The sequence below is a fragment of the Mobula hypostoma genome, chromosome 20 (assembly GCF_963921235.1).
Source record: "Mobula hypostoma chromosome 20, sMobHyp1.1, whole genome shotgun sequence".
Lineage (NCBI taxonomy): Eukaryota > Metazoa > Chordata > Chondrichthyes > Myliobatiformes > Myliobatidae > Mobula > Mobula hypostoma.
Genome location: NC_086116.1, coordinates 44,140,838 through 44,167,247, shown reverse-complemented (window position 1 = coordinate 44,167,247; position 26,410 = coordinate 44,140,838). Strand labels below are relative to the sequence as shown.

The window sequence follows — 26,410 nt, the reverse complement described above, 5'->3', positions numbered from 1 at the left end:
AATGCAGAGGTTGATAGGTTCTTGACTATTACATGTGTCAAAGGTTATGGGGAGAAGACAGGAGAATGAGGTTGGAAGGGATAATAAATCGGCCATGATGGAGTGACAAAGCAGACTTGACAGATTGCATGGTGTAATTCTGCTCCTATGTCTTTTGGTAATACAGAAAGCTGGAAGAACTCAAAACGTTAGGCAGCATCTCTGGAGGGAAATGAAGAATCAATATTTCGGGCCAAGACCCTTCATCAGGACTGGAAAGGAAAGGGGCAGAAGCCGGAATAAGGTGGTTGGGCGGGGGAGGGGGGAGTACAAGCTAGCAGGTCATAAGTTAACTTGCTGTCTCTAATAAAATCTCTGAAGTAAAGAAGATTTGTCATACAGTGCGTCTACTTGTGTAGATCAGACATTTCAGACGTTAATAACTAACCTGCTAATTCTTAATCTCACTATTCATGCAATACACAGTTACCTAAGGTATGTGAATGAACTTGACCTTGGTAAAAGAGGGTGGAGAAAGGGACATACTGCTTTTGCTTTATCACAACCCTGGTTTTGTTTTTCCTCTTTGAATATGAGCCAAACAATCCATGTATCTATAATTTTACAAATGTGTATGTTGAATACCAGCATTTTTGAAAGAGATTGCGTGTGTATCTACTAATATCTCTGTAGCCAGTTGCCGTAGAATTCCTTGTCCCAATAGAAGGCAAAGTGACCTGGCATTCCTAGAATGAGAGAGGTTTATTAAAATAAGCATCCACACTCTTCTGTATTTCTGATGCTTCAACTTTGAGTTATTTTGGGTACTTGTAATGTTGGAGAGCTAGTTGGCTGCCTTATTTTAAACATTGTGGACATGCTATATTGATGCCAGAATGTGTGGTGACACTTGTGGACTGCCCCCAGCACATACTTACATTATGTTGGTTGTTAATGCAAATGACACATTTCACTGTATATTTCCATTAACATGTGATAAGTAAATGTGAATCTGATCTGAACGTAATCAATCACATCTTAAAATAAACAGGTAATTCCATCCGCATTGAAAAGAGAGGAAAGATTTTGGATGTATTTCTGAAAGGAAAATGTTTTTTCTTTGAGGAGGCTTTCTTTTGAGGATGTCACAGTTACTGTAATGCTTTACAGCGCCAGCCATCAGGGTTCTGTCCCACCACTGTCTGGGAGAGGTTTGTATTGTTACGTACCCCGTAACTGGGTTGCCAAACCAGCAGAAATGGATTACTCAGTTGGAGTCTGGAGTACTAGAACTAAGAAAGTTTTATTAAAGAAACAAGCAACACAGTAATCGAAAGGATAATAAAGGCAACAGTTCAGTGATGATAAACACACATGTGCACAGAATTAAGATAACAGCATCAATCAAGCTCTATCGTTGTCTAGGGGTAAATGACCAATTTCAAAATGACTCAAAGTTCAGTCCAGTTATAGTCCAGTTCGCAGTAATCGTTGCCATGGCGATGGACAAGGTGGGGGAAGAGAGACATAGAATAGGAACAACTGATCATTCAGAACGGCTTCACTCACAGACCAGCGAGATGGCTCACAAACAGCATTTGGGCGGGTCCTTGGTGATGTCACCTGAGGTCACCGACTGTGACCCCTCCTCCAGATGCGGTCGATCCTCTGCAGTGAACCCGGCACCCAGGCAAGGGCGGACACACACCGGGTTCCCGCTGATCGTACCTTTCCACCCTTGTCGTTGTCTGGCACTTCTCACCCACTCGTGAGAGGCGCACCGCTTCCAGGGTCTCGTTACCTCGGGTGGCGTGTGTGTCCTGTCTTAGCGAACCTGTCCCCTTTTTATCCCCCTGCTGGGGTATCGCCTGTCCATCACTTCAAACAGTTCAGGGTTCAAAGGGGGAGCCGCTCCAGACAGCTCCCTCTCCCACGTCCCTCCATTACACATCTCCAGACGCTGCTCCATTGTTCCTTATCTCTCCTTCCCCTGAGGGCAGGTGGCAGACCAACTGCTGATGCCACTGATGCTAGCCCAGGCCAGCAAACATCTTAATTTTATGTGTATTCTCGTAACAGTATGTTCTCCCAAGGCTACGTGGGTTTCTTCTGGGTGCTCCAGTTTCCTCCCACATTCCAAAGAGGTACAGTTAGGATTAGAAAGTATGTTGGTGTTGAAAGCATGGCCACACTTGTAGGCTGTCCCCAGCACATCCTTGGACTGTGTTGGTGTTGAGGCAAACTCATCTCACTGTGGGTTTCAATGTACACTCACTGGCCATTTTGTTCGGTACAGCATTGGAACCCAGTGTGGTCTTCTGCTGCTGTTGCCCATCCACTTCAAGATCCGACGTGTTGTGCATTCAGAGATGTTCTTCTGCACACCACTGTAGTAATGCATAGTTACCTGCAGTAACAAGCAGGTGTACAGGCATACCTCACAAAGTTTTCACTAAGCGTACGTACACTTGAGTGTATAGATGCCATTGCATGTCGTGCACCTGGCCACGACACACTTCAAAAGCAAGGACACATGTCAGAATGCTGTTTCTTGAGTTCGGTTTGGTATTCAAAACCATTGTCCCACAGATCTTGGGGAACAAACTTACTCGTTGGTGTAAATACACTGCTGTGCAACTGGGTGTCGGACTTCCTAACGAACAGATCTCAGATGGTCAGGATGCACAACTGATCTTCCCTTCCCATCATCCTCAACTCAGGTGCCCCCCCCCCCAACAGGCTGTGTGCCGAGCCCATCGCTTACACTCTGCTCACACGTGGCTGCATGGCCTAACATCCAAGCAATCATTGGCACAGTTGCAGTCAAATTGGCAGAGGAGGCCTCACGCAGGTCCGAGAGCAAGAGATTTAAAAAGAGAGCTTTTGTACGATAGCTTTTTTTTTCTGTGGCACGGTCATGATTCATTAGCAAGGGTGAATAAAAATGAGACAGGGGCAAGTGGAACAGCCATTGCCTGAGTGGACCAGAGTTAGAGTGGAGAGGCTTTGCCCATTAGACTTGGATGAGGTAAATATCCAGTGAACTGCTTTATTCTTCATCTGTTCATGCATAGTTAGAGTATTGAGAATGGCTCCAACAGCTGTTTTGTGTTCTTTGTGTGAGATTTTGGAATTCCAGGAGGCCTTTAGCCCAATCATCCCACGTGTTGTGTGTTCAGAGATGCCTTTCTGCACACCACTGTAGTAATGTGTAGTTATTTGCAGTAACAAGCAGGTGTACAGATAGCCACATCTGCACCAAGTGCACCAACATGCAGCTTCCCAGGGAATGTGTTAAGGAACTGGAGCTTTAGCTCAATGACTTATATGGGACACTGAGAAGGTGGTAGATAGGAGCTACAGGGCGGTAGATACTCCTAAGTTGCAGAAGACAGATAAATGTATGGCTGTCAGGAGAAGGAAAGGAAATGGGCAGTCAGTACAGAGTACCCCCATGACCATTCCCCTGAGTAATAAGTATACAGTTTTGAATGCTGTTGAGGAGAATGACCTACCAGGGATGGTGGGGGGAACCACAGCGACTGAGTCTCTGGCACTGTGGCTCAGAAGGGAAGGGGGGAAGAAGAGGACTGCAGTAGTGATTGGAGATACCAATTTAGAGGATTAGACATGAGTTTTGGTGGATGCGATAGAGACGCCCAGGTGGTACATTGTCTCCCAGATGCCAGGGTCAGGGACGTATGACATTCTGAAGGGGGAGGGTGAGCAGCCAGAAATCTTGGTATGTATTGGCACCAATAAAATATAGTTGCAAGAAAAAGTTTGTGAAACCTTTGCAATTATCTGGCTTTCTGCATTAATTATTCATACAATGTGGTCTGATCTTGACATTTTTAGACAAACACAATCTGTCTAAACTAATAACACAAACAATTGTACCTTTCATGTCTTTATTGAACACGTTGTTTAATCATTCATAGTGTAGGCTGGAAAAAGTACGTAAACCCTTGTATTTAATAACTGGTAGAACCTCCTTTAGCAACAATAACTGCAACCAAACGTTTCCTGTTGCTGCTGATCAGAATTGCACAATGACAAGGAGGAACTTTAGATGATTCCTCCGTACAAAACTGTTTCAATTCATCAGTATTCTGGGATACCTTGCATGAACAGCCCCCTTCAGGTCGTGCCACAGCATCTGAATTGGACTAATGTCTGGACTCTGACTTTGCCATTCCAAAACATGAATTTTCTTCTTTTTAAACCATTCTGTTGTTGATTTACTCTTGTGTTTCGGATCATTGTCGTGTTGTATCATCCAACTTCTATTGAGCTTCAGATGATGGACCACTACTTTTGACATTCTTCTCTAAGATGTCTTGATACAATTTTGAGTTCATTGTTTCCTCAATGATTGTGAGCTGTCCAGGCCTGAGGCAGCAAAGCAGAATTAGAATCAGGTTTATTATCACCGGCATATGTCATGATAACCCCAAACCATAATGCTCCTTCCACCATGCTTCACGGTTGGGATGAGATTTTGGTGTTAGTGTGCAGTGCCCTTTTTCCTCCAATCATACTGATGTGCATTTCGGCCAAAAAGTTCAACTTTTTTCTCATCTGTCCACAGAATATTGTCCCAGAAGCGATGTGGAACATCCAGGGGGTCTTTTGCAAACTGGAAATGTGCAGCAATTTTGTTTTTGTTTTTTTTGGAGAGCAGTGGTTTCCTCTGTGGTGTCCTTCCATGAGCATCATTCTTGTTCAGCATTTTTTTTTAAGGTGGACACACGAACAGAGACTTTTGCAAGTTCAGGAGATTTCTGCAGGTCTTTTGTTGTTACCGATGGGTTCTTTTTCATCTCCTTCAGTTGCACATTGTGCTCTTGATTTGATCTTTGCAGGACGCCCACTCCTAGGGAGAGTAGCAACAGTACTGAATTTCCTCCATTTGTAGACAATTTCTCTTACTGTGGACTGATGAACGCTCAGGTCTTTAGAAATACTTTTGTAGCCTTTTCCAGCTTCATGCATCTGTACAATTCTTCTTCTGAGGTCCTCTGAAAGTTGTTTTGACCGAGGCATGATGCACATAAATTGATCTTTCTTGAGAAGAGCAGGCTCTGTCAGTAACCTAACTTTGTGTGTCTTTTTTATAGGGCAGGGCACCTCTACAACCCACACCTCCAATCTCATCTCATTGATTAGAGCAGCTGATGCCAAATAGCTTTAGTAGAAGGCACAATGCCAGAGGTTCACATACTTTTTGAAACTAGACTGTGAATGATTAAACAATGATTAAAGACGTGGAAAGTACAATTGTTGTGTGTTAGTTTAGGCAGATTGTTTGTCTATTATTGTGACTTGGATGAACATCATCCTACATTTTAAGAGTAATTAATGCAGAAAACCAGGTAATTTTCAAAGGGTTCGCAAACTTTTTCTTGCAACTGTAGGTAGGAAAAGTGAGGAGATCCTGAAGAGAGAATTCAGGGAGCTAGGTAGAAAGCTGAAAAGGAGAACCTCCAGGGTAGCAATCTCTGGATTGCTCCCTGTGCCAGTGAGGGTAGGATAAGAATAGGATGATTTGGCAGATGAATGCATAGCTGAGAAACTGGTGCAAGGGCAAGGTTTCAGATTTCTGTATCATTGGGATCTCTTCTAGGAAAGTGTGACCCGTGCAAAAGGGACAGGTTACACCTGAACTCAAAGGTGATCAATGTGCTTGCGGGCAGGTTTTCTAGCTGTTTGGGGAAGGTTTTAACTAATTTGGCAGGGGAATGTGAAGCAGAGTGATAGGACCTGAGGGTAGGGTTGCTGGTTTACAAGTAGAGGCGGTGTGTAGTGAGACAGGCAGATGATCAGGTAAAATTGGAGTCAGTGGGATGAGTTGCAGTATAAAAGGGGGACAAAATCAGAAAGGGTGACGAATACAGGACTGAAGGTGTTATACTTGAATGCATGTAATATATGGAATAAGATTATCTTGTAGTGCAGTAAGAGATTGGCAGGTATGACGTTATGGGCATCATTGAGTTGTGGCTGAAAGAAGATTATAGTTGAGAGCTTAATGTCTAAGGATACACATTGTATTGAAAGGATAGGCAGATAAGCAGAGGGGATAGAGCAGAGGAGGAATTTCTTTAGCCAGAGGGTGAGCAATCTGTGAAATTTGTTGTCACAGGTAACTAGAGGCCAGATCATTGGGTTTATTTAAGGTGGAGGTTGATAGGTTCTTGATAAGTCAGGGTGTGAAAATTTATGGGGAGAGGGCAGGAGAATATGATTGAAGTGGAAATGGTTCAGGCATGATGAAATGGTGGAGCAGACTCGATGAGCTGAATGGTCTAACTTTGCTCTTATGTCTTATGGTCTTAATCTCTTCGTCAAGTTCACTGACGTGAGGTAGACTCATCACCAACAACAACGAGACTACCTACAGAGAGGAGGTAGAAGAGCTTGAGGCCTGGTGCCAGGCAGATAATATCTGGTCAACAAGACAAAGGAGATGGTGATAGACTTCAGGGAACTCGCACCACTCACACCCCTCTCCCTTTACAATGGTGGTACAGCAGTGGAAACCGCAATTAGCTTCAATCTCCTGGAACTGTGCATCACACACAACTTCTCATGGTCCCAAAACACATCCTACACAGTCAAGAAAGCTCACGAGTGCCTCTACTTTCTGAGGAGTCTGAAGAGAGCTGGACTTTACACATTCATGCTCATGTCATTCTATGGATGCACAGCATGGAGCATCCTGACCAGCTGCGTCACTGCTTGGTATGGAAACTACACCGAGGCAGACGGGAAGCCTCTAGGATGAGTTTTCAAAGCTGCCCAATGTATCACTGACACCAGCCTACCCACCATCAAGGACTTGTATCCGGAAAGATGCCAGAAAATGGCTAATAACATCATGAAGGATCCCAGCCATGCTGCTCGTGAACTGTTTGTCCCACTCCCATCAAGATACATAGCATCCTGCCAGGACCACCAGACTCAAAAATAGTTACTTTCCCCAAGCAGTAAGGCTGACCAACACCTCCGCCCACAACCCACCCCTTCACCACCCCCAGTCACCACTACTTTTATCATTTCCTGTCAGTTATGTACAGGCAGTCTTATGCCCTGCGTCACTTTATGGACATAAGATGGCTATATACCTAGAAATTATCTATTTATATTTATTATATTTTTTAAAATCTTTTTTATGCTGCATCAGATCCAGGATAACAATTATTCGAAGGTTTCAAAGCTACATTTAATGTCAGAGAAATGTATACAACATACATCCTGAAATGCTGCTTTTTTCCCAACCATCCACAAAAACAGAAGAGTGCCTCAAAGAATGAAAGACAGTTAAATGTTAGAACCCCAAAGTCTCCCCCAGGTCCCCTCCCTCCAGCGTGTAAGCAGCAGCAAGCAATGATTCCCCCTCCCCCCACTGGCAAAAAAAAGCATTGGCACCTGCCACCGAGCATTCAAGTGTTAGCAAAGCAACAGTGAAGACACACACTTGCAGTTACCCCAAAGACTGTATTCGACGTACTACAGTGTCTCTCTCTCCCCCTAAAAGAGGCGTCTCTGTTTCACAGCGAGCGGGGCGACATAACAAACAACTACCTGGGTTATGATGTTACGTCACTTTTTTCGAGCTCTGTGCCCAAAGATCTCGAGTCTCTGGGCACACAGCCATAAACATTCCAACTCACCCGACGACACACAGGTCTCCTACCGTGACACCGACCTTCGAACTGCCCATCTCCAGAGCCCCGAGATCTTAGGCCTCCAAAGCCGAGCCGAACTCTTAGGCCGAGCCCTTGGCGTGCCGAACAACGGCCAGTTATGAAACCCCAAGAGTGGGTCCCATTCCCGCAAAGAACCATAGTCAGCGTGTAACTCCAGGGCAGGGTCTTCAAAAGAACCCTGAAAGGGGAAAGTAAAGCTATTAAAGATGGAAATAGAGCTTTTTACGAAGATGCAAGCGAGAGAGTCGCCATTTAGTGCCATCATCACTTCACTCCTTTATACGTGTACAGGAAATGACATTGAATAATCATGTGTCTTGAATCTTTATGTGACAAATAAAGCTTATCTTTATCTTTTCCAAGTGTTATAGCTTTCACGATGTTTGTTTCCCCACTACTAAGGCCTGCTGCAGAGAGAGCCTTTGTTCTGGGTTGTGACTTACATCAATCTGAAAAATTATTTTATCTTATGAAACCACATGACCATTAGGAAAAACAAAAAAAAAACAGCTGAGTTTGGTTTGCTCTGGATGTCTGTTCTGTGAAGCTGCTTTTAATCTAGTTCAAGATGCATCAATCTGTTTGGGAAGCTATTCTGTTGACAAAATCACAAACAGCTAGTGCAGGGATGGAAATCGATGCTCACACCAATGAACAAATACAAAAGTTTTCATGCTTTTCCTGCACCATTTATAATCAGTGACTTGAAAGATGTCATTATCCCAGCCCTGATCTTTCACCTATCCATACCGCATAAAGCTTCTGTTCCAAATGTACACTTCTCTCTTAAATGCAGCATCTCCAAGTTTGCGGATGACACAAAGCTGGGTGGCAGTGTTAGCAGTGAGAAGGATGCTAAGAGGATGCAGGGTGACTTGGATAGGTTGGGTGAGTGGGCAAACTCATGGCAGATGCAATTTAATGTGGATAAATGTGAAGTTATCCACTTTGGTGGCAAAAATAGGAAAACAGATTATTATCTGAATGGTGGCCGATTAGGAAAAGGGGAGGTGCAACGAGACCTGGGTGTCATTATACACCAGTCATTGAAAGTGGGCATGCAGGTACAGCAGGCGGTGAAAAAGGCGAACGGTATGCTGGCATTTATAGCGAGAGGATTCGAGTACAGGAGCAGGGAGGTACTACTGCAGTTGTACAAGGCCTTGGTGAGACCACACCTGGAGTATTGTGTGCAGTTTTGGTCCCCTAATCTGAGGAAAGACATCTTTGCCATAGAGGGAGTACAAAGAAGGTTCACCAGATTGATTCCTGGGATGGCAGGTCTTTCATATGAAGAAAGACTGGATGAACTGGGCTTGTACTCGTTGGAATTTAGAAGATTGAGGGGGGATCTGATTGAAACGTATAAGATCCTAAAGGGATTGGACAGGCTAGATGCAGGAAGATTGTTCCCGATGTTGGGGAGGTCTAGAACGAGGGGTCACAGTTTGAGGATAGAGGGGAAGCCTTTTAGGACCGAGGTTAGGAAAAACTTCTTCACACAGAGAGTGGTGAATCTGTGGAATTCTCTGCCACAGCAAACTGTTGAGGCCAGTTCATTAGCTATGTTTAAAAGGAAGTTAGATATGGCCCTTGTGGCTACAGGGGTCAGGGGGTATGGAGGGAAGGCTGGGGCGGGGTTCTGAGTTGGATGATCAGCCATGATCATAATAAATGGCGGTGCAGGCTCGAAGGGCCGAATGGCCTACTCCTGCACCTATTTTCTATGTTTCTATGTAATAACCTTCTTCAATGTAAACAATGGTCAGATCATAGTACTGGAAATTCATTAATTTTTAAGCTGTCTTTGCTGGTGGTATCCCCTTAATTTGTTATGAAAGAAGATTATTGTTGGCTAAACTGCCACTCACTCTAATGGGAAGACACGTTTCCTTATTTGAGCTGAGTGTATGCTGCTGACTAAGTGTGTAAATCATGCGTATTAGTCAAGCCGCTGCATTAGATCTGACCATACATTTACATCCTCCTTTTGTGATAATTTTTGAATTTTCCAGCTAGCCAAATACAATTGGTTGATAAGAGGAGATTGACAATTGGCTTATTTCAAGGTTAATATGCTGCATCCTCATGGTTTCCTGGAAATCATCTGTCCCGTGGTCCACTCTCCTCCTCTACAAGATATTTTTCTTCTATAGCCTCCTCTTCCCCAGCCACCAGGCTTTATCTATCACCTGCGAGCTTGTATTCCTTCCTTTTTCCTCCACCTTCTTACACTGGCTTCTTACCTCTTCCTTTCCAGTCCTGATGAAGGGTCTCGGCCTGAAACTTCAACTCTTTATTCCACTCCACAGATACTGCCTGAACCTGCTGAATTCCTCCAGCATTTTGTGGGTGTTACATTCAATTAAATGGAATTGTGCAGGGAGAATTTAGATTAGGTAGGTGTACATCACAAAAGACTTTGATTCTTCGTCAGTTTCCACACAGCCTAATAAAATTAATTAAACATTGCACTGAGCCATGTCAATTTTTCAATGGCAGCCTCCCATGGATTTCTGTAACTCAACTGGTCCACCAATGTAAACCTCTCTCTGTTGTTTACTAGCCAGCTTTCTGTTGCTTTTTTTTTAAGTTGACTAATTATTAAATGTGGGTATTTTTATTGCTTTGTTCTCAGGCCTGAAGGGAAATAGGTTTATTAGAATTTACTTTGAAAACCCTGGCAGAGACCAAAGCAAATTAGGCCATAAGACATGAGAGCAGAATTAGGCTAGTTAGCCCATCGAGTCTCCTCCAATGATTCCATCTAGGCAGGTTTGCTATTCCTCTCAACCCTATTCTCCTGCCTTCAATCATCAAAAAACGATTATTTGAAGGACGTCAGGAGCTGGTTCATTTCACTCTTCAAGAATGTGTTAAATTATTTTTAAATGAGCTACAGCTTTGCTACCTCATTAACAGCACCAAATGTACTTCTCATGATTTGTTTTCTTTTCATGTAGTTTAAGATACTGAATGTGCCGATGAATTCGCAACTTGCTGCCAATCACTGGAGTCAGCAGCAGGCAGAGCAGGAGGAACGAATGCGCATGAAGAAGTTGACCCTTGATATTAATGAGCGTCAGGAACAGGAAGACTACCAGGGTAAGCAATAGAAGAACCAAATCATGCAGTCATTGCAGTAAGACCATAACTCATAAGAGCTGGAAAGGGCCATTCAGCCCATTGAGTCTGCTCTGTTATTTTATCATGACTTATTTATCATCCCTCTCAACCCCGTTCTCCTGCCTTCTCTTCATAACCTTTGATGTCCTTACTAATCAAGAACCTGTCAACCTCTGCTTTAAATATAGCCAATGAGTTAGCCTCCATGGCTGTCTGTGGCAATGAATTCCACAGATTCCCCACCCTCTGTCTAAAGAAATTCCTCCTCATCTCTATTCTGAAGTGTGGCAGCAATTGCAGGCTGCCCCGGCACATCGTTGGACTGGTGTCGTTGGCTCAAGCAATGCATTTCACTATATGTTTCAATGTGTATGTGACAAATAAAGCTAATCTTTAAATCTTGATCTTTAGCATAGACTCAGTGGGCCAAATAATGACTTCCCTCATCATTAGAAAATACAAGTTAATGGGATGAGGGTTGACCTTGTCAGTTTTAGTACTGGTCGAATGGGTGAAGCTTTCTCAATTTATGGAGAGATCACCCTGTTTTTTCCATTAGAGAAAAGCTGCTCGGAATGATGCAAGTGGTCACGAGAATAAGGTACCTACCAAAAGCTGGTGACTACCATATCAAGGAGCTAAATCAAGTTTGATACCAGACCTAACACACATGAAGTGATTGGAAATTTGTTGATTATTGAGATAAAGTAAAAGGCTTTTGTTTGCATGCCATCTGACAGGTGATTTCATACATATGTATATTGAGTTCATTCAAAAGGAATAAAAAGTATGCAGAATGGAGTGCAACGGTTAGAGAAAATGCTGTGCAGGTTGGACAAATAAATTACAAGAGATTAAGCATTCATCTTTATCATATAAGTCCATTTGAAAGTTTGATAACAATGGGGTTGAACCTGTCCTTCCACCTGGTGATATATGTTCAAAGGTTCAATTTAATATCAGAGAATTGTACACAATATACATCCTGAAATGCTTTTTCTTCACAAAACATCCACGAAAACAGAGGTGCCCCAAAGAATGAACAACAGTTAAACGTGAGAACCCTGAAGTTCCCTCTCTCTCGCATAAGCGGCAGTGAGCAACCATCCCCCCTCCCCCCCCCACCGGCAAAACAAAAAGCGCACCAGCTACCGAGCACAAGCGTGAGCTAAGCGATAGCAAAGACACAGACCTTGCAGTTACCCCAAAGACTACCGCATTTCATCCAGCATTCAGCAACCCACAGGTTCTCTCTCTCTAATAAGGTGGAGGGAGGTGTCCCCCATTTTCACAGCGAGTGGGAGACGTAACAATAACCCGCTAGTTTACAATGTTTAAAAAGTCCATTTTGTCACTTTTTACAAGCTCTGTGCCAGAAGATGGCAAGGATCTTGGGTCTTCGGGCCCACAGCAAAAGAATTTCCAGCCTCCCCGACGACGCACGAGTTTCCTGCCGTGACACCCACCCTAGATCTGCCCGTCTCCAGAGCCCCGAGATCTTAGGCTTCCAAACACTAGGCCGCCTCTCAGGCCTACCTCCTTGGCGTGCCGAACATCAGCCAGTCCTTGAAACCCTGAGAACAGGTCCCATTCCCGCAAGGAACCGAAGACAGCATGTAACTCCAGGTCAGGGTCTTCAAAAGTACCCTGAAAGGGAAAAATAAAGCTATTGAAGATGGAAATAGAGCTGTTTCCAAAGATGCAATCAAAGGAGTTGCCGTTTAGCGCCATCTTAACTCCGCCTCTGTCTCTGTCTCACAAGAACTGAAGAGGGAATAAAGAATTAACTAAAAAGTAATGTATTAATGCATGGAGCACAAGTAAATATTGAAATAAAAGTAGAAATATGTGATTTTGAGAATGTGTTGTTTGATGTTAAAGAAATTAAGAAACTGATTCTGATTTAATTCTGAAGGGTTTCAGCCAGAAATATTGACTATATTCTACTCCATAGATGCTGACTGACCTGCTGAGCTCCTCCAGTACTTGTGTGTTGCTCAAGATTTCCAGCATCTTCAGAATCTCTTGTCTTTTAAAATATTAATTATGTAGCTTATCATCCAGTTATGTTAAACTATCGTTGCAGAGATGTTGCAGTCCCTGGCACAGCGACCGGCCCCTGCAAACACCAATCGGGAGCGGCGGCCTCGATACCAGCACCCCAAAGGAGCACCGAATGCCGATCTGATCTTCAAGACTGGGGGGAGGTAAGGGTTTTGCAACCCTCCGAGAACTCTACAACTCTGGCATCTGTGCACCTGTGTCCCTTCACTCCACTAATGGCTGCCATGCCTTCAGACAGCCAAGCATTGCACTCCAGAGTTTCTTCCCCAATCCCAAATCACCCTCTCCCTTTAGAATCAGAAACAAATTTATCAGCACTACTGTGTATGATGTGAACTTTGTTGTTTTGTGGCAGCTTTAAGATCCTTCTTTGTTGACCAGGCTTTTTACTTTATCATACAAATACCTCTGCCTTTTGGCAAATCATTGGTTTGTGTCTACAGCTTTGGGGCATTTTTAACTAGGGCAAGATTTGTTTTGTTGGATATATTTGCACCAGCAGGTTATAGAGCATGATATTCTGCATACTTTCATCATACACAGCTCAATAAAGGATCCCTTTCTTAAAAGTAGAAGCAAAGTTGTCTAAAGGAGTGTTGGCCTGTCCAGTCTGATTACTGTAAAGGCCAATTAATCCCTGATAATTGTAACTCAGCTCACTAATGGTGTGTGTGTAAACTATCTAAAATTCCACATATTCTTCTCGTTGAAGGCAAAATCTATCTCTCATGTATTTACACTAACAGCAGTGAATATGGAACTAGATTTGTCAAATTATAGTTGTGAATCGCTCTGTTATAAATCGGCTTCACTTATTTTAGATTTTAAATCTTATTTCATCATTGAAGATAGTAATTTAAATTGCTGATGAATTAGATCATTATTATAATATTTCTGTATCAAAATGCAGAGGCAATTGCACAGTTAAGACACGTAAAGTAGGCAATTCTTTTGTATTATTTAACCATCAAGAATCAAATGGCATGGCTAAGTTGAGGGTTCTGTTTTCAAAGTCTGCTCCAAGAGGAGTCTGCTTGATTTCCTCTGGAGTGTCGGCATGGCTGTGTTCTTGTGGCCAAATAGGGCCGCTGGGACAGAGTGATTGACAGAGTTGGGAACTTGATTCGCCAGGTCCACAGGGAGTTGCTGACCTTGTTAATCCCTGAGATAGCTTCAGAAACAGAATGCTGGAAAGCAAGTCAGAATGAAACAGAGTTATTCCTTCGTATTTCTGTCTAGGAAAACATAATTATGAAAGAAAGTAACAAAAACAAATGCTGACAAGTCGTAGCAATGGCTTGGAGGTTAAAGAATGTGATAGGCAAAAATGTGAACTATGAATCTGAATCAGGTTAATTATCAATACCGTGTCGTGAAATGTGTTGTTTTACGACAGTAGTACAGTGCGATACATAAAATATATTATAAATTACAATAAGAAATACACATTTTTAAAAACTACTTTTAAATATGTAGTGCAGTAGGAGAGCAAAAATAGGTAGTACTCATGGTTAGTTCATTTCCCATTCAGAAAACTGATGGCGGAGGGAAAGAAGCTGTTGCTAAAACGTTGAGTGTGTGTCTCCATGCTCCTGCACCTCTTCTCTCTCAGTAGTAATGAGACAAGGGCATGAACTGGGTGATGGTGGTCCTTAATGTATGCCACCTCTTTTAAGGCATCGCCATTTTGAAGATATTCTCGATGGTGGGGAGGCTCGTGCTCATGACTGAGCTTATGATATGCCAGGCATTTTACAAAGTTAACAACAATAGTATCTGTTTTCAGAGCCTAACGCAATGTGAACTGGGCAGTAAGTGCCAGGAGGCTGTCAGCTATGTAGCTGTACACGCTTTTTCTTCATAAAGGAAAGTTTGGCCACATACTGGAGAGTGTTAGGCATTGGGAATAGGACTCCAACATGAGGGATAATACTTCTGGCACAAAGATGTATTTTGATTAGACTATGTGATGGTTTAAAGAAGCATTGTGCTGCGTGTAGTTTAAAATAAAAGAAAGAATGCAGATGCTGGAAATCTGAAATCAAAACGGGAGATGCTGGAATAAGGCAGTCATTTCTGTGGAAAGAGAAACAGTTAACATCTCAGGTCAAATACTCTTTATCAGTGTGGTTTGTAAGATTGTGCTGGTAGTCTCAACAAGATGATGGGTATTAGAAAGTGACTGCACCACTCTTTTCTGCAATCAACCCACGGAGAGAGTTACTTACCAAATCTTTTGGCCTGAATTTGCGACATATCATAGAAGGGTTACAGAGGCTTTCAAATTATCATTGTAGTGTTAAAGGAATAATGTGCAGCCTGATCAACACCTGGTATGAGTATTCCAGGTGAAGGATCCCAAGCCAAAATGTTAACTGTCATTTCCCCCCATAGATACTGCCTGACCCACAAGTTCCTCCAGCATTTTGTGTGTGGCATGAGCGTATCTGTTCAAGGATCTGCAAAATGCCCTAGAAGCTGATGAAACAATACAAACTTGTAGTTGCATATATCAGGAGGGTAAAAGTCATTTCATGACAAAGATTTCTGTTCATGAGATTAGCGCAGAATACAGACTATAGTTTTTAAACAAATGCAAGCACTTGAACATCTATGATAGTAATGACCACATTCTGCTGTGTACATACATCTATTGATGCTTCTGGACACATCTTCAGTGATGTTCCTGGAATCATCGGGTGTTTCGGGTCTTTCAATGTCATACAACCTCCTCCAGGTGACCCAGCTGGGGCTGATCAGACCCCAGCTTGTGTCCAGATGGCTAGCTACTTATGACTCCATGGCTCCCCTCTTTTGAGCCACAGCCATCTTGAGGCCCTCTCTGCCGCGTCGGTGGTACTGCGGATGGCTCTCCTCTTCCTCTCCCTCGATGCCCAAAATGCTGAAGGCTCTGACTAAAGAACGGGCTACAAATCCCCTACAACCAACCTCCACTGGGAGACACCTCACTCTCCATCCAGCCTTCTGACAGTTGCTGACCAGTCCCGCGTACTTGGAGAGCTTCCTTTCAAAGGCCTCCTCCAAGCTATCTTCCCATGGGACTGTCAGCTCCAGCAGCACCACTTGCTTAGTAGACACATTAAAATCAATTCAAATGTCAGTCAAAAATTAAAATTGACTGTATTTTTATTAGCTGTTTTAAATTTCATTGTGTTGAGGCCCATTTTTAGATTGAGTTTCAGCTAATGGCATGATAGTATGTACATTATGGGAGAAGTATTATGTCAACGTATTGGACCATAGAAAATGTTCCATCTTTAATTTTCGAAGAATAGGGAAAAGGATAAGGCTTTGTGTATTGGTTGCTCTTTGCTTAATTAGAAAAAGAGCTTCTCTGGTACAGAACAAGATGAAAATTGTAAAAGAATTAAATGCCACGTGTAGGACAGCTGCCTCCCCAGCCCATGTTCCTACTAGACCAGTAATTTAATTGCCACCAGGATTTTTAGTAAATAGCAAAAAATACAAAATTCCATATTCTATGGTGAAATTCCACACATTTCTTGCTTTTTAAATTAAATGTCACTGTCGTAAACAAGAAACTTCAGCATTTGATCTAGCACTAGTTCTGCACTCTTTCCACACCACCATCCGCTTCCCCTCCTGGTTTGAGCAGGCAGCATTTTACTTCTCATGTTTCATAAAATTTTTCAAAGTCATAATTTGGAATTACATTCCAGACTAAACACAATTACAAGAGTTATGTTAAGTCACTTCAGGTGTGAAAATAGTTCAATGCTTTCATAATGCAGAACAACGCAAGTGAACAAATTAAGAACTTTAAAATTTCAAAGCAAATGCTTTCTGTTCTTAAAAGAAGCTAAGCCCATGTCGCATGTAAAGACAACATCATAATATCTGTTTTTCTTAAAATGTGAGGAAGAAGTTCAGTAGTTCCAATTAATATCAGAGGAATATATGCAATGTACACCCTGAAATTCTTGTTCTTTGCAGACATCCACGAAAACAGAAGAGTGCCCCAAAGAATAATTTACAGTTAAAACGTTGGAACCCTAAAGCCCCCTACTCCCCCTCTCATGCACAAGCAGCAACAAAGCATTGACCCTCCCCCACCCCCACTCACGTCTGCAAAAAGCAACAGCACCAACCAAGCATGCAATCCCAAAGCCCTCAATAAAAACTATGAACTGCATGCAGTACAACAAAAAGTAATCGTTCACCCGACAATTTGACATGCCACAGGCACTCTCTCTCCCTAAGGGGACAAGGAGATGTCTCCTTTCACAACTAGCTGATTTACAGTGTTCAATGTCTGTCATGCTGCTTTTTCCCCCAAGTTCGCCTCCTGGAGAATCGGCAAGAATCTCTCCCCACCAACAAGAGAGGGAGAGAGAGAGCACGATTCACTGAGTACAGAACCTCCAACAGCTGAGCCACTGCTCCTGGTGTTCCATTTTCTCCCGCAACACTTAAGTTGGTGGCACCAGTTTAGAATCAGCCCGTCCACCGGGCTGCGAAACCTCAGGTCCCCAAAGACACGCTCATCTTCTAGGCCGTGTCCTTGGGATATGAAGCCTCCTTTTTCCTGCAGTATTTCAGTTATGTACATACTACATTCATAAGTCTCTCCATCCCTCACTATGTACAAACCCATGTTCAATTTGTACATCCACAGAGACTTTTCTACCAATCCCGATAACACTGGCCATCAGTAGGTTAACTGGTCACATGCACATAATTGGGTAGAAAAGGCATTTGTATCGAAGTACCATTTGCCATGCTGTATCTCTAATAAAAATAAAATTTTAAAAATACCTTATTTTGCAGCTGCCTACACAGTCACTTAGCCTTAGGTTCAGTTAGTCAGTATGTGTAAGAAGCATTGATTTATGAAATTTGAATTGCATTTGACTAGTTCAGTCTTTTAAGAGTATACAATATTACTACACAGTACATACCATTTGGCCAATCCTTTTAACCTACTATAAGATAAATCTAAACTTTCTCTCCTACACAGCTGTCCATTTTTCTTTCATCTATGTGCCTATCTACGAGATTCTTAAATGTCTCTAATTATCTGCCTCTACTACCATCCCTAGCATTGTGTTCCATGCACCTACCACTCTATAAAATAAAAACTACCTCCGACATGCCGCCAGTGCTTTTCTCCAACCACCAATTTCTTTTAAGAGAATCAGCGTGTAGTCTCTCCTCCTATTAGATTCCTTCTTCAGCCCTTTACCCATCGGCCTGTCATCTGCCAGCTTCTACCTTCACCCCCACCTCCCCCACCCACCTAGTCTCGCCTATCACCTTCTGGCTTGTGCTCCTTCCATTCTCTCCACCCTCTTATCGTGGCTTGTTCTCCCTTCCTTTCCGGTCGTGATGAAGGGTCCTAGCCCGAAATATCGACTGTTTATACCTTTCCATAGATGCTGCCTGACCTGCTGAGTTCCTCCAGCATTGTGCACCTGTTGTACTGTACATGTATGTTTAAGATCTTTTGTAAGAGAATTGTGAAATTAAGTAGATATTAGGGGGATTGTCGCTAAAATTTTATTTTAGCTATGATTCCCCCAAATATCTACTAAAATAAAATTCAGTGGGATGTAACAGTAAAGCAACTTGAATTACTTAAGTTGATGAAATGAGTTAAGTTTTTATGACAATCTACTCCAGAACATTGGTTTTAAGAAAAGAATAATGCTGAAATTTGAGAATTTGAAGTAGAATACATTGTGGAGTGGGAGATGCAGAAGAATGTTTTATTTTGAGAGGGGTTGTTAGAAATATTCTGAATAGAGACAAATCATGTAACAGAGAAAAGGGATTTAAGGTTTGTTGAGGAAGAACTCAGCAGGGTATTTGGGATATTTAAGAGACTCTTGGGCACATGAATGAAAGGATAATGGTGGGCTATATAGGAATGAAAGGGTGGATTGATCTTGGAATAGGTTAAAGGCTCAGCACAACATCATGGGCCAGATACCCTGTACTGTTCTATGTCCCTTAAAGTGAACTAGTCAAATGCAGCACATTTCATAAATCAATGCTTCTTACCGCTACTGTTCTGTGTTCTCGGTCAGGCAATATCTATGAAGAAAATGGAATGTTTCGGTCCAAATGAGGGTCTCAACCCAAAACGTCGACTGCCCATTTCCCTTCACAGATACTGCCTGACCCACTGAGTTCCTCCAGTACTTTGTGTGTCACTCCAGATTCCAGCAGCTGCAGTCTCTTGTGTCTTCCAGGACTTCATATACATGAACCTCTGGTTAGAATTCTAACATTGATAAATTTTTAGATGCTAGGGGTTTGAAGGCTATGAGGATCTGACAGAAAGGTGGGTTTGATACACAGCATTAAGTGCAATCTCTTGAATGACAGTGAAGCTTGGAGAGGCTGACTAACTTGTACTCTTATTTATTTCCTCGTAGTTTTATGATGCCACAGTATGAGAGTTGTAACTGGCTTACTTATCCTAAGATTGCTTCTCCCATTACTAATTTCTCCATCCAGAAGCAATGCTTTCTCAGAATTTACCCTGTAAACCCTTCTCAGAATTTTCGGTCGTAATGAGATCAGTTCTCCATCCAGGCAGCATTCACCAGTCACGTATCGCAGAATCTAAGTGAGCTTAAGTGGCGAGATAAGCCACCTATAACTCACATGTCCTTGAGACTTTGCTAGTGGCAGACTAACAGATTTCCCACTCTACTGGCTGTTAATCTTATTAATACCCATACACCTTTATTTCACTTTATAACATGTTTCACACCGATCATAATAAGTTTTACAGTAAACTTGCTGAGGTAAAATGAAGTGGAGAAATACACAACCAGTCTTTTCCAACTTGATGGCATGAACATCAATGTCTCTAATTTAAAATAATTTCTCCCACCCCCCTCTCTTTTTTCATTTCTATTTTGGTTCCCTTCTCGTCTCACCTGTCATCACCTCCCTCCGGTGCCTCTCCTCTTTCCCTTTCTGCCATAGTCCACTGTCCTCTCCTATCAGATTCCTCCTTCAGCCCTTTACTGCTTTCATCTACCAGCTCCCAGCTTCTCCCTTCATCCCCGCTCCCTCACCTGATTTCACCTATCACCTGCCAACTTGTACGTCTCCTGTCCCCCACATTCTTAATTCTTGCTTCTTTCCCCTTCTTGTTTCCAATCCTGATGAAAGGTCTTGACCCAAAACTTTGACTGTTTATACCCTTTCCATCGATGCTGTCTGACCTGCTAATTTTTTCCAGCGTTTTGTGTGTTTCTCAAGATTTCCAGCAACTGCAGAATCTCTTGTGTTTGAATTGCAGATTCTGGCTGGTCATGCATTTTGGACCCCAACCCCATCTCAGGCCACCAAGTTGGTCCACACTGTGGACCCCACATTTGCCCATGCTAAGTACTTGCACTATGAACCCCCTTGATTAATGAGTGAGCCAGGTTCCAAATCATTAAATCCAAACCATGATTCCCAAACCATAAGCGGTTGGATGGCAAGAATATTTTTTAACTGCATCTTCATGTCAAGGAGAACATGTTCAGAAGATTTGCTGTCATAATTAAACAAATTTACTGTGTAGAAATGGTGTTATCATAGGTTCATATCTGAACCATTAACCATAGCTTTCCCTTGGCATTAGCTGGTGGATGTACTGTGTATATCCTGTGGTTTCTAATTTTGTTTTAATTGTGAGGTTGGTGGGGTTCAACTCTTTCCCAAACTGGTTCAGGATTTGGTGGTTACTGTCATATAAGCTTAGTCAAATTATCTCAACTCAGACCTGTGCAACCTGATCTATACCAATTGACTTTGCTGTATTTTTAATCTATGGCATTTTATTTATTGCCATTTTAAAAGTGTCCTTTCAACCTTAATTCAGATTATGGATTAAATTTGGTTCACACGAGGTGTTTCAGTTGTATTAAATGATTTCATATTCCCCTTAAAAATGACAACCACCTAGGTTTTAAAATTAAGCAGTCATGAGTTGAAAGGTGATTTTCCATTCTAAATGCTCACTGAGAGATTTGGGATTTAATTTATAAATATATTTACTGTATATTAGAAATGTTCCTAAATCCAGACCCTTTCTGTTCAGTTCAGTTCATGTAATAAAATACTTTGACACAAGGTTTTTAATGAAGAATATTGTCTCCAATCATTTTCATTAGTTTGTTCATTAAAATTGTCCTGGGGTAGATTAATTTTTTTCATGCAATGAGTGAGTGCTAGCACAGGCAGAGATTGTGTTGTCTTGCATCAGACTCTGACTATAGTATAAAGCCTTACCATGAAGTTTACAGTGTTTTAATTAATTCAACTTCCAACCTGAACCGATGCATGTATTAGCACTTCAGTGTTTTGATTCTAGAAATACTAGACAATACAAGTCACTGTGTATCTGGTTTGAAATTTCATAACACCTCTTCTTAAATATATGGATTTAAATTTTAATAAAAGCAAGCAATGTTATTTCCCACCACCCTTGCCTGTCTTCCATGGAAAAGTCTTCAATTTCACTTTCTTTTTAAGCTCTACCTGATAAGTAAATCTATTCGTGGTCAGCATCTGAAAGCAGTTTCTTGCTGTGTGCTGAAAATGTAAATCTTTGTAACTTAGGAAATGCTAAAGAGTTAAGTAAGTGAATACAATCATGCAGACAATGTCTGTATTTATTTTACTCCTTTTGCACAATTTTTCTGTCGAGTTCACTGGTTAGTATAATAGAAGGAAGCTGCTGTTATAAAGTGGTGTAGAATGTTTTTTTTTCATGTTCCTGTTTGAACCTAACTAGATTAAAAGGTTGGCTTGTATTGGCTGCTGAAATGGACTTTGTGTAGTTTCTTTTCAAATTGTGCATGTATCAAGTTGCTGCTCAGATCTTAATACATTTGGAAATATGTAGAAGCAGGACTGAGTTTGCTGTGTTTAAAATTCAAAAGAAAAGCTTGCAAAATGTCCAATTTTTGAAAAAAAAACTCACGATGGATTCCACTGCCATCATTTTTTTCTTAAATTGAATACTTTTTTGAGTTGCATCTGATCTGTATGATAAAATGGGAATCTAGCTAGTCTATTGTAGTAAATTTTGCAAAGACAGTAATTTTTGTTTGCTTTCTGGATGCTGTAAATGGTGCCAAAATGGCAAGAAATACCATGTCTGTGTTTCAGAATGAGAAACGTAAAAATTACCAACTTTAACAATCCAATGAAAAGCATGAGATAAAAGATTCAATAGTTACAAATAAAATTTTGATTAGATTTGTGCTGCTTGTTGGAATTTTTCCCTTCTTACAAAGGTTATATTTTAATATTTGCACACTTAAACCATGATTATTTTGTGAATTGCTATTTTAAAGTCAGCTGAGGTTTGTTTCTTCAATAAATCATTTTTACACAGCTTTTTACTAAACCTAGTTCAGTTATTTTAACAAATTAACACAGTCTCATTGATGTTGTATATTGCCCATAATCACTCAGCAAATCTTTACAGTTGTGCAAATCTCAATGAGCAAGGTAAAGAATAACAAGATATATGTCTACCATCACAATGTAGGTGTTCCCAGGTAGCATTGGAATATTTTGACATGTACACTCAGTGGCCACTTCATTAGACACGGGAGTGGAGCATGGTGTGGTTTTCTGCTGCTGTAGCCCATCTACTTCAAGGTTTCACATGCTGTGCATTCAGAGATGCTCTTCAGTACCCTACTGTTGTAACACGTGGTTATTTGAGTTACTGTCACCTTCCTGTCAGCTTGAACAAGTCTGGCTGTTCTCCTCTGACCTCTCTCATTAACAAAGCATTTTCACCCACTGAATTGCCACCCACTGGAATTTGTTTTGTTTTTCTCACCTGTCTTTGTAAACTGTAGAGACTGTTGTGTGTGAAGATCCCAGGAGATCAACAGTTTCTGAGGTACCCAAGTCATCCCATCTGACACCAACAATCATTCCATGGTCAAAATCACTGAGATCACATTTCTTCTCCGTTCTGATGTTTTGTCTGAACGACAACTCTCGACCACGTCTGCGTGCTTTTCTGTATTGGGTTGCAGCCACGTGATTGGCTGATTAGATATTTGCTTTAATGAGTGATGTACACGTGTACCTAATAAAGTGGTCACTTAGTGTAGATGCTGCTTGTGCTAACTATTCTTTGATCACACAATATATTTTAGCTTCAGTTTCAGGAAGAACGTTACTTGAGATCCCAGCACAGACTCTTACTCTGTTTCAGTATAATAGCCATCATTTCCACTCACCTCATGCTGCCGAGGGTGATGGTAGAGGCAGATATATCAGGGACATTTGAGACACTGTTAGATAAGCACATGGACGGAAGTAAAATGGACAGCTATTTGAGAGGGAAGAGTTAAATTGATATGCGAGTAGGTTAAAGGGTTGACACAATATTATGGGCTGTGGAGCCTCCACTGTGCTGTATTATCTGCTGTAGAACAGTTTTATGTTCTAAGTTCAGATGATTGTCTTTGTCTGTACAAAACCGATGGATCAATCTCTTGCTATTATTCTTGTTTCCAATCATGGGATGTAGATATTGCTGGTAACAATAACGTTTATTATCCACCCCTTGTTGCCTATAAGTGGAGTGGGAATTAAGTATCAGTCATACTGGTGTCTCTGGCTGACCATGCAAGGACAGTAAAGACTGGGCATTTCTGACCTGAGTGGGTTTTTATGATAATCTGGTGGTTTCAATGTATTCTTGAGAATAACCATTTTAAAATTCCAAATATATTTAAATTAAATTCTTGAGAAACCGTGGCTGTATTCAATCTCCTGTGTGGATCAGTCAGCAACCTTGAACTCTTGATTCTAGTTCAGAACTTAAACCAATTCAGGACTGTACCCCAGACTGCAGAACTAACAGATCTGAAAATAATTATTTAAAAAATCCAAGCAAAGTGAATCAAATAAAAGTTTGGAACTTTTACTTCGACATAAACTCCGTTTTAATTACTATTTTCAAAGTTTTTATTAAATTAAAATTTTTAGTTGTTATTGTCAAAATTGGTTTGGTCTCTGGATCTAGAGAAGTGGCACTAGGTAAGTTTTTGTTTAGTTGTCCAGTCTTTGATATTGAAGTGATATTGCCTGGGTCATGCCAATGTAACTTGAGAAATCTTTAAATGTTCTAAATTTGATTAGAAATTATTTTTACTATTTTGAATTTTCTGGACTTAATTTTCTGCATTTGCTTGACCTTGCTTCAGGAGCAGGTGATGGAATTGAAGGTTACATGATCATTTAATTTCTGCTAAAAAAAAAATAATATTGACAATGGTGCAACATTCTATGTTTAGCTTGGGGACAAGATGGTCTAGATTGGTCAATACTGGGGGAGACAATCTTTGCAGTCAGGGTTCAGTCCTAATTTTACCTTTACAAGGTCATTCAGCACAAACAAGTGTTCAAGATGCAAGAAAACAAATTAATGGATTACACATGGGTGTCCAAATTGAAAAAAAATAAAGTTCATTATCTTTTTTAAAAATGTGAAATGAAATATTACTATTGAACTTCACTATAGGGTGAGGAGAATGTATATTGGGTGCTATAACTGACAAACTGCTGGCCAAATCTGCGGCTATGTTGTTTAACAGGATGAGAATCTTTCAATGGATTCTCATACATTAGCTCATCCCTCTACAAGCTCTGATTGACTTGGGTATTGCCCTTTCTTTTAGTTTGGGTTCTGGCGACAAGCAATATGTTCAGACAAAGATTGATGGTTTGTACTTAAAAACATGATGAGGCCATTCTCTGGTTGGAGGAGCAGCACCTCCTCATATTCTGTCTAGGTAGCCTCCAATCTGATGGCATGAACAGCAGTTTCTCCATTTTTCCCCTACTCTTTCCTCTTCAGTTCCCTATTCTGGCCTCTTACCACCTCTCATCTCCCCCTGGTGTTTCCTGCTTCTCTTTCTCTCGTGGTCCACTTTCCTCTCCTACCAGATTCCTTTTTCTCCAGCCCTTTACTTTTTCCACCTATCACCTCCCAGCTTCTTACTTCATTCCCACATCTCCTATTTACCTGGCTTCAAGTTCAGGTTTAATTGTCATTCCCTCTGTACCCTCTATACCCATGAATGCAATCAAATGAAACAGCATTACTCTGGGGCCAACGTTTAAAGCACAGTACTAACAGTCTACACAGCACAAGGCAAAAAAAAAGCATACATACTGTAAGACAGCAGTAAAATACAGTCACACAAAAAATGTAGGTCCAGGTTCCTGAGTCATTGCATGTTGCAGCAGTGTGTAGTCGAACTTAATGCATCCTGCCTTCTGCCAAGCGAAAACAGGGAGACTGCCCTAGCTCCAGCCTGTATGCCACACCACACCACACCACACCACCTCCGGCACTCCCGTGGAGTGTTCCGACTCCGCCTCTCTCCTGGGCGGCTGCAGACAGGCTACACCATGGCTTGAGGCCTAGTCCTTGCTTCAGCAAAGGCCACACCACTTCCCTGCTGTCTACCCTCACATTTCACCAGTAAACCAGTGAATCAGACTTGCAGCGTTCCATATCAACAATGTATGCCAGAATCGTGCGATCTCAAGAAAGGTGACCAAGGTGATCACTCGCTGTTAGACTACACACTTGCTTCGCGCACCGACTCTGACGCAAGCAGCAGCACAATCCACAATAAGGTCCAGCTCCTTCAGTTTCTCCACCAATGAACAACTCGCTGGTGGGTAGACCTGCAGAACTTTAAGTTCTTAGTATCCAGCAGGGTATTGCAATCATAAAAAAGATGATACTACCTTTTGTTGGTTCCGTAGAAACTGCTGTGTCGGAGTGCACCACCATCTTACTAGAAGTAACCTATCACCTTCTAGCTTGTTCTCCTTTCTCTCCTTTCTCACACTGAAACATCGACTGTTTATTCATTTCCATAGATGCTGTCTGGCCTGCTGAATTCCTCCAGCATTTTGTGTGTGTTGATCTGGAGGATTCTGACTTGCTGAGTCACTCGCTCGGGGTGAAAGTCTGTGACTTTTGCTTTCTTGTCAATCCCGTCCCTTCACTTGGTTACCATGGCAGCTGGCAAAGCAAAGCTGTAAACTCACTTGGTTCAATCCTAATCTCCTGCACTGCCTGGGTGAAGTTTGCACGCTTTCCATGTGACCATGTGGGTTTCTCCCGGGTGCATCAGCTTCCTCCTGCTTCCCTAGGCTTGAGTGGGTAGGTGAATTGGCTGCTCTAAGTACATAGAACATAGAATAGTACAGCACAGTACAGGCCCTTCGGCCCACAATGTTGTGCCGACCCTCAAACCCAGCCTCCCATATAAGCCCCCACCTTAAATTCCTCCATATACCTGTCTAGTAGTCTCTTAAACTTCACTAGTATATCTGCCTCCACCACTGACTCAGGCAGTGCATTCCACGCACCAACCACTCTCTGAGTAAAAAACTTTCCTCTAATATCTCCCTTGAACTTCCCACCCCTTACCTTAAAGCCATGTCCTCTTGTATTGAGCAGTGGTGCCCTGGGGAAGAGGCACTGGCTA

General features: G+C 41.9%; 1 protein-coding gene and 1 long non-coding RNA gene across 8 annotated transcripts in view; one reads left to right on the top strand and one right to left on the bottom strand.

The window, feature by feature from the left end:
• upf2 (UPF2 regulator of nonsense mediated mRNA decay) overlaps positions 1-26,410 on the top strand; it is a 132,535-nt gene that overhangs the window by 93,067 nt on the left and 13,058 nt on the right. For 6 of the 7 annotated variants that reach the window (XM_063072761.1, XM_063072763.1, XM_063072760.1 and 3 more), the window contains 2 exons: positions 10,655-10,796; positions 12,904-13,024. In XM_063072761.1, the coding sequence (XP_062928831.1) occupies positions 10,655-10,796; positions 12,904-13,024 (263 nt within the window). Of the gene's footprint in view, positions 1-10,654; positions 10,797-12,903; positions 13,029-26,410 lie in introns of those variants that run through there. The other variant, XM_063072766.1, reaches the window with a different exon arrangement.
• LOC134359467 (uncharacterized) lies at positions 889-26,373 on the bottom strand. Its single transcript, XR_010021121.1, has 3 exons — positions 25,662-26,373; positions 12,354-12,464; positions 889-7,869 (listed from the first exon to the last, which is right to left on the bottom strand). It is a non-coding gene; the product is annotated as an uncharacterized LOC134359467 (long non-coding RNA).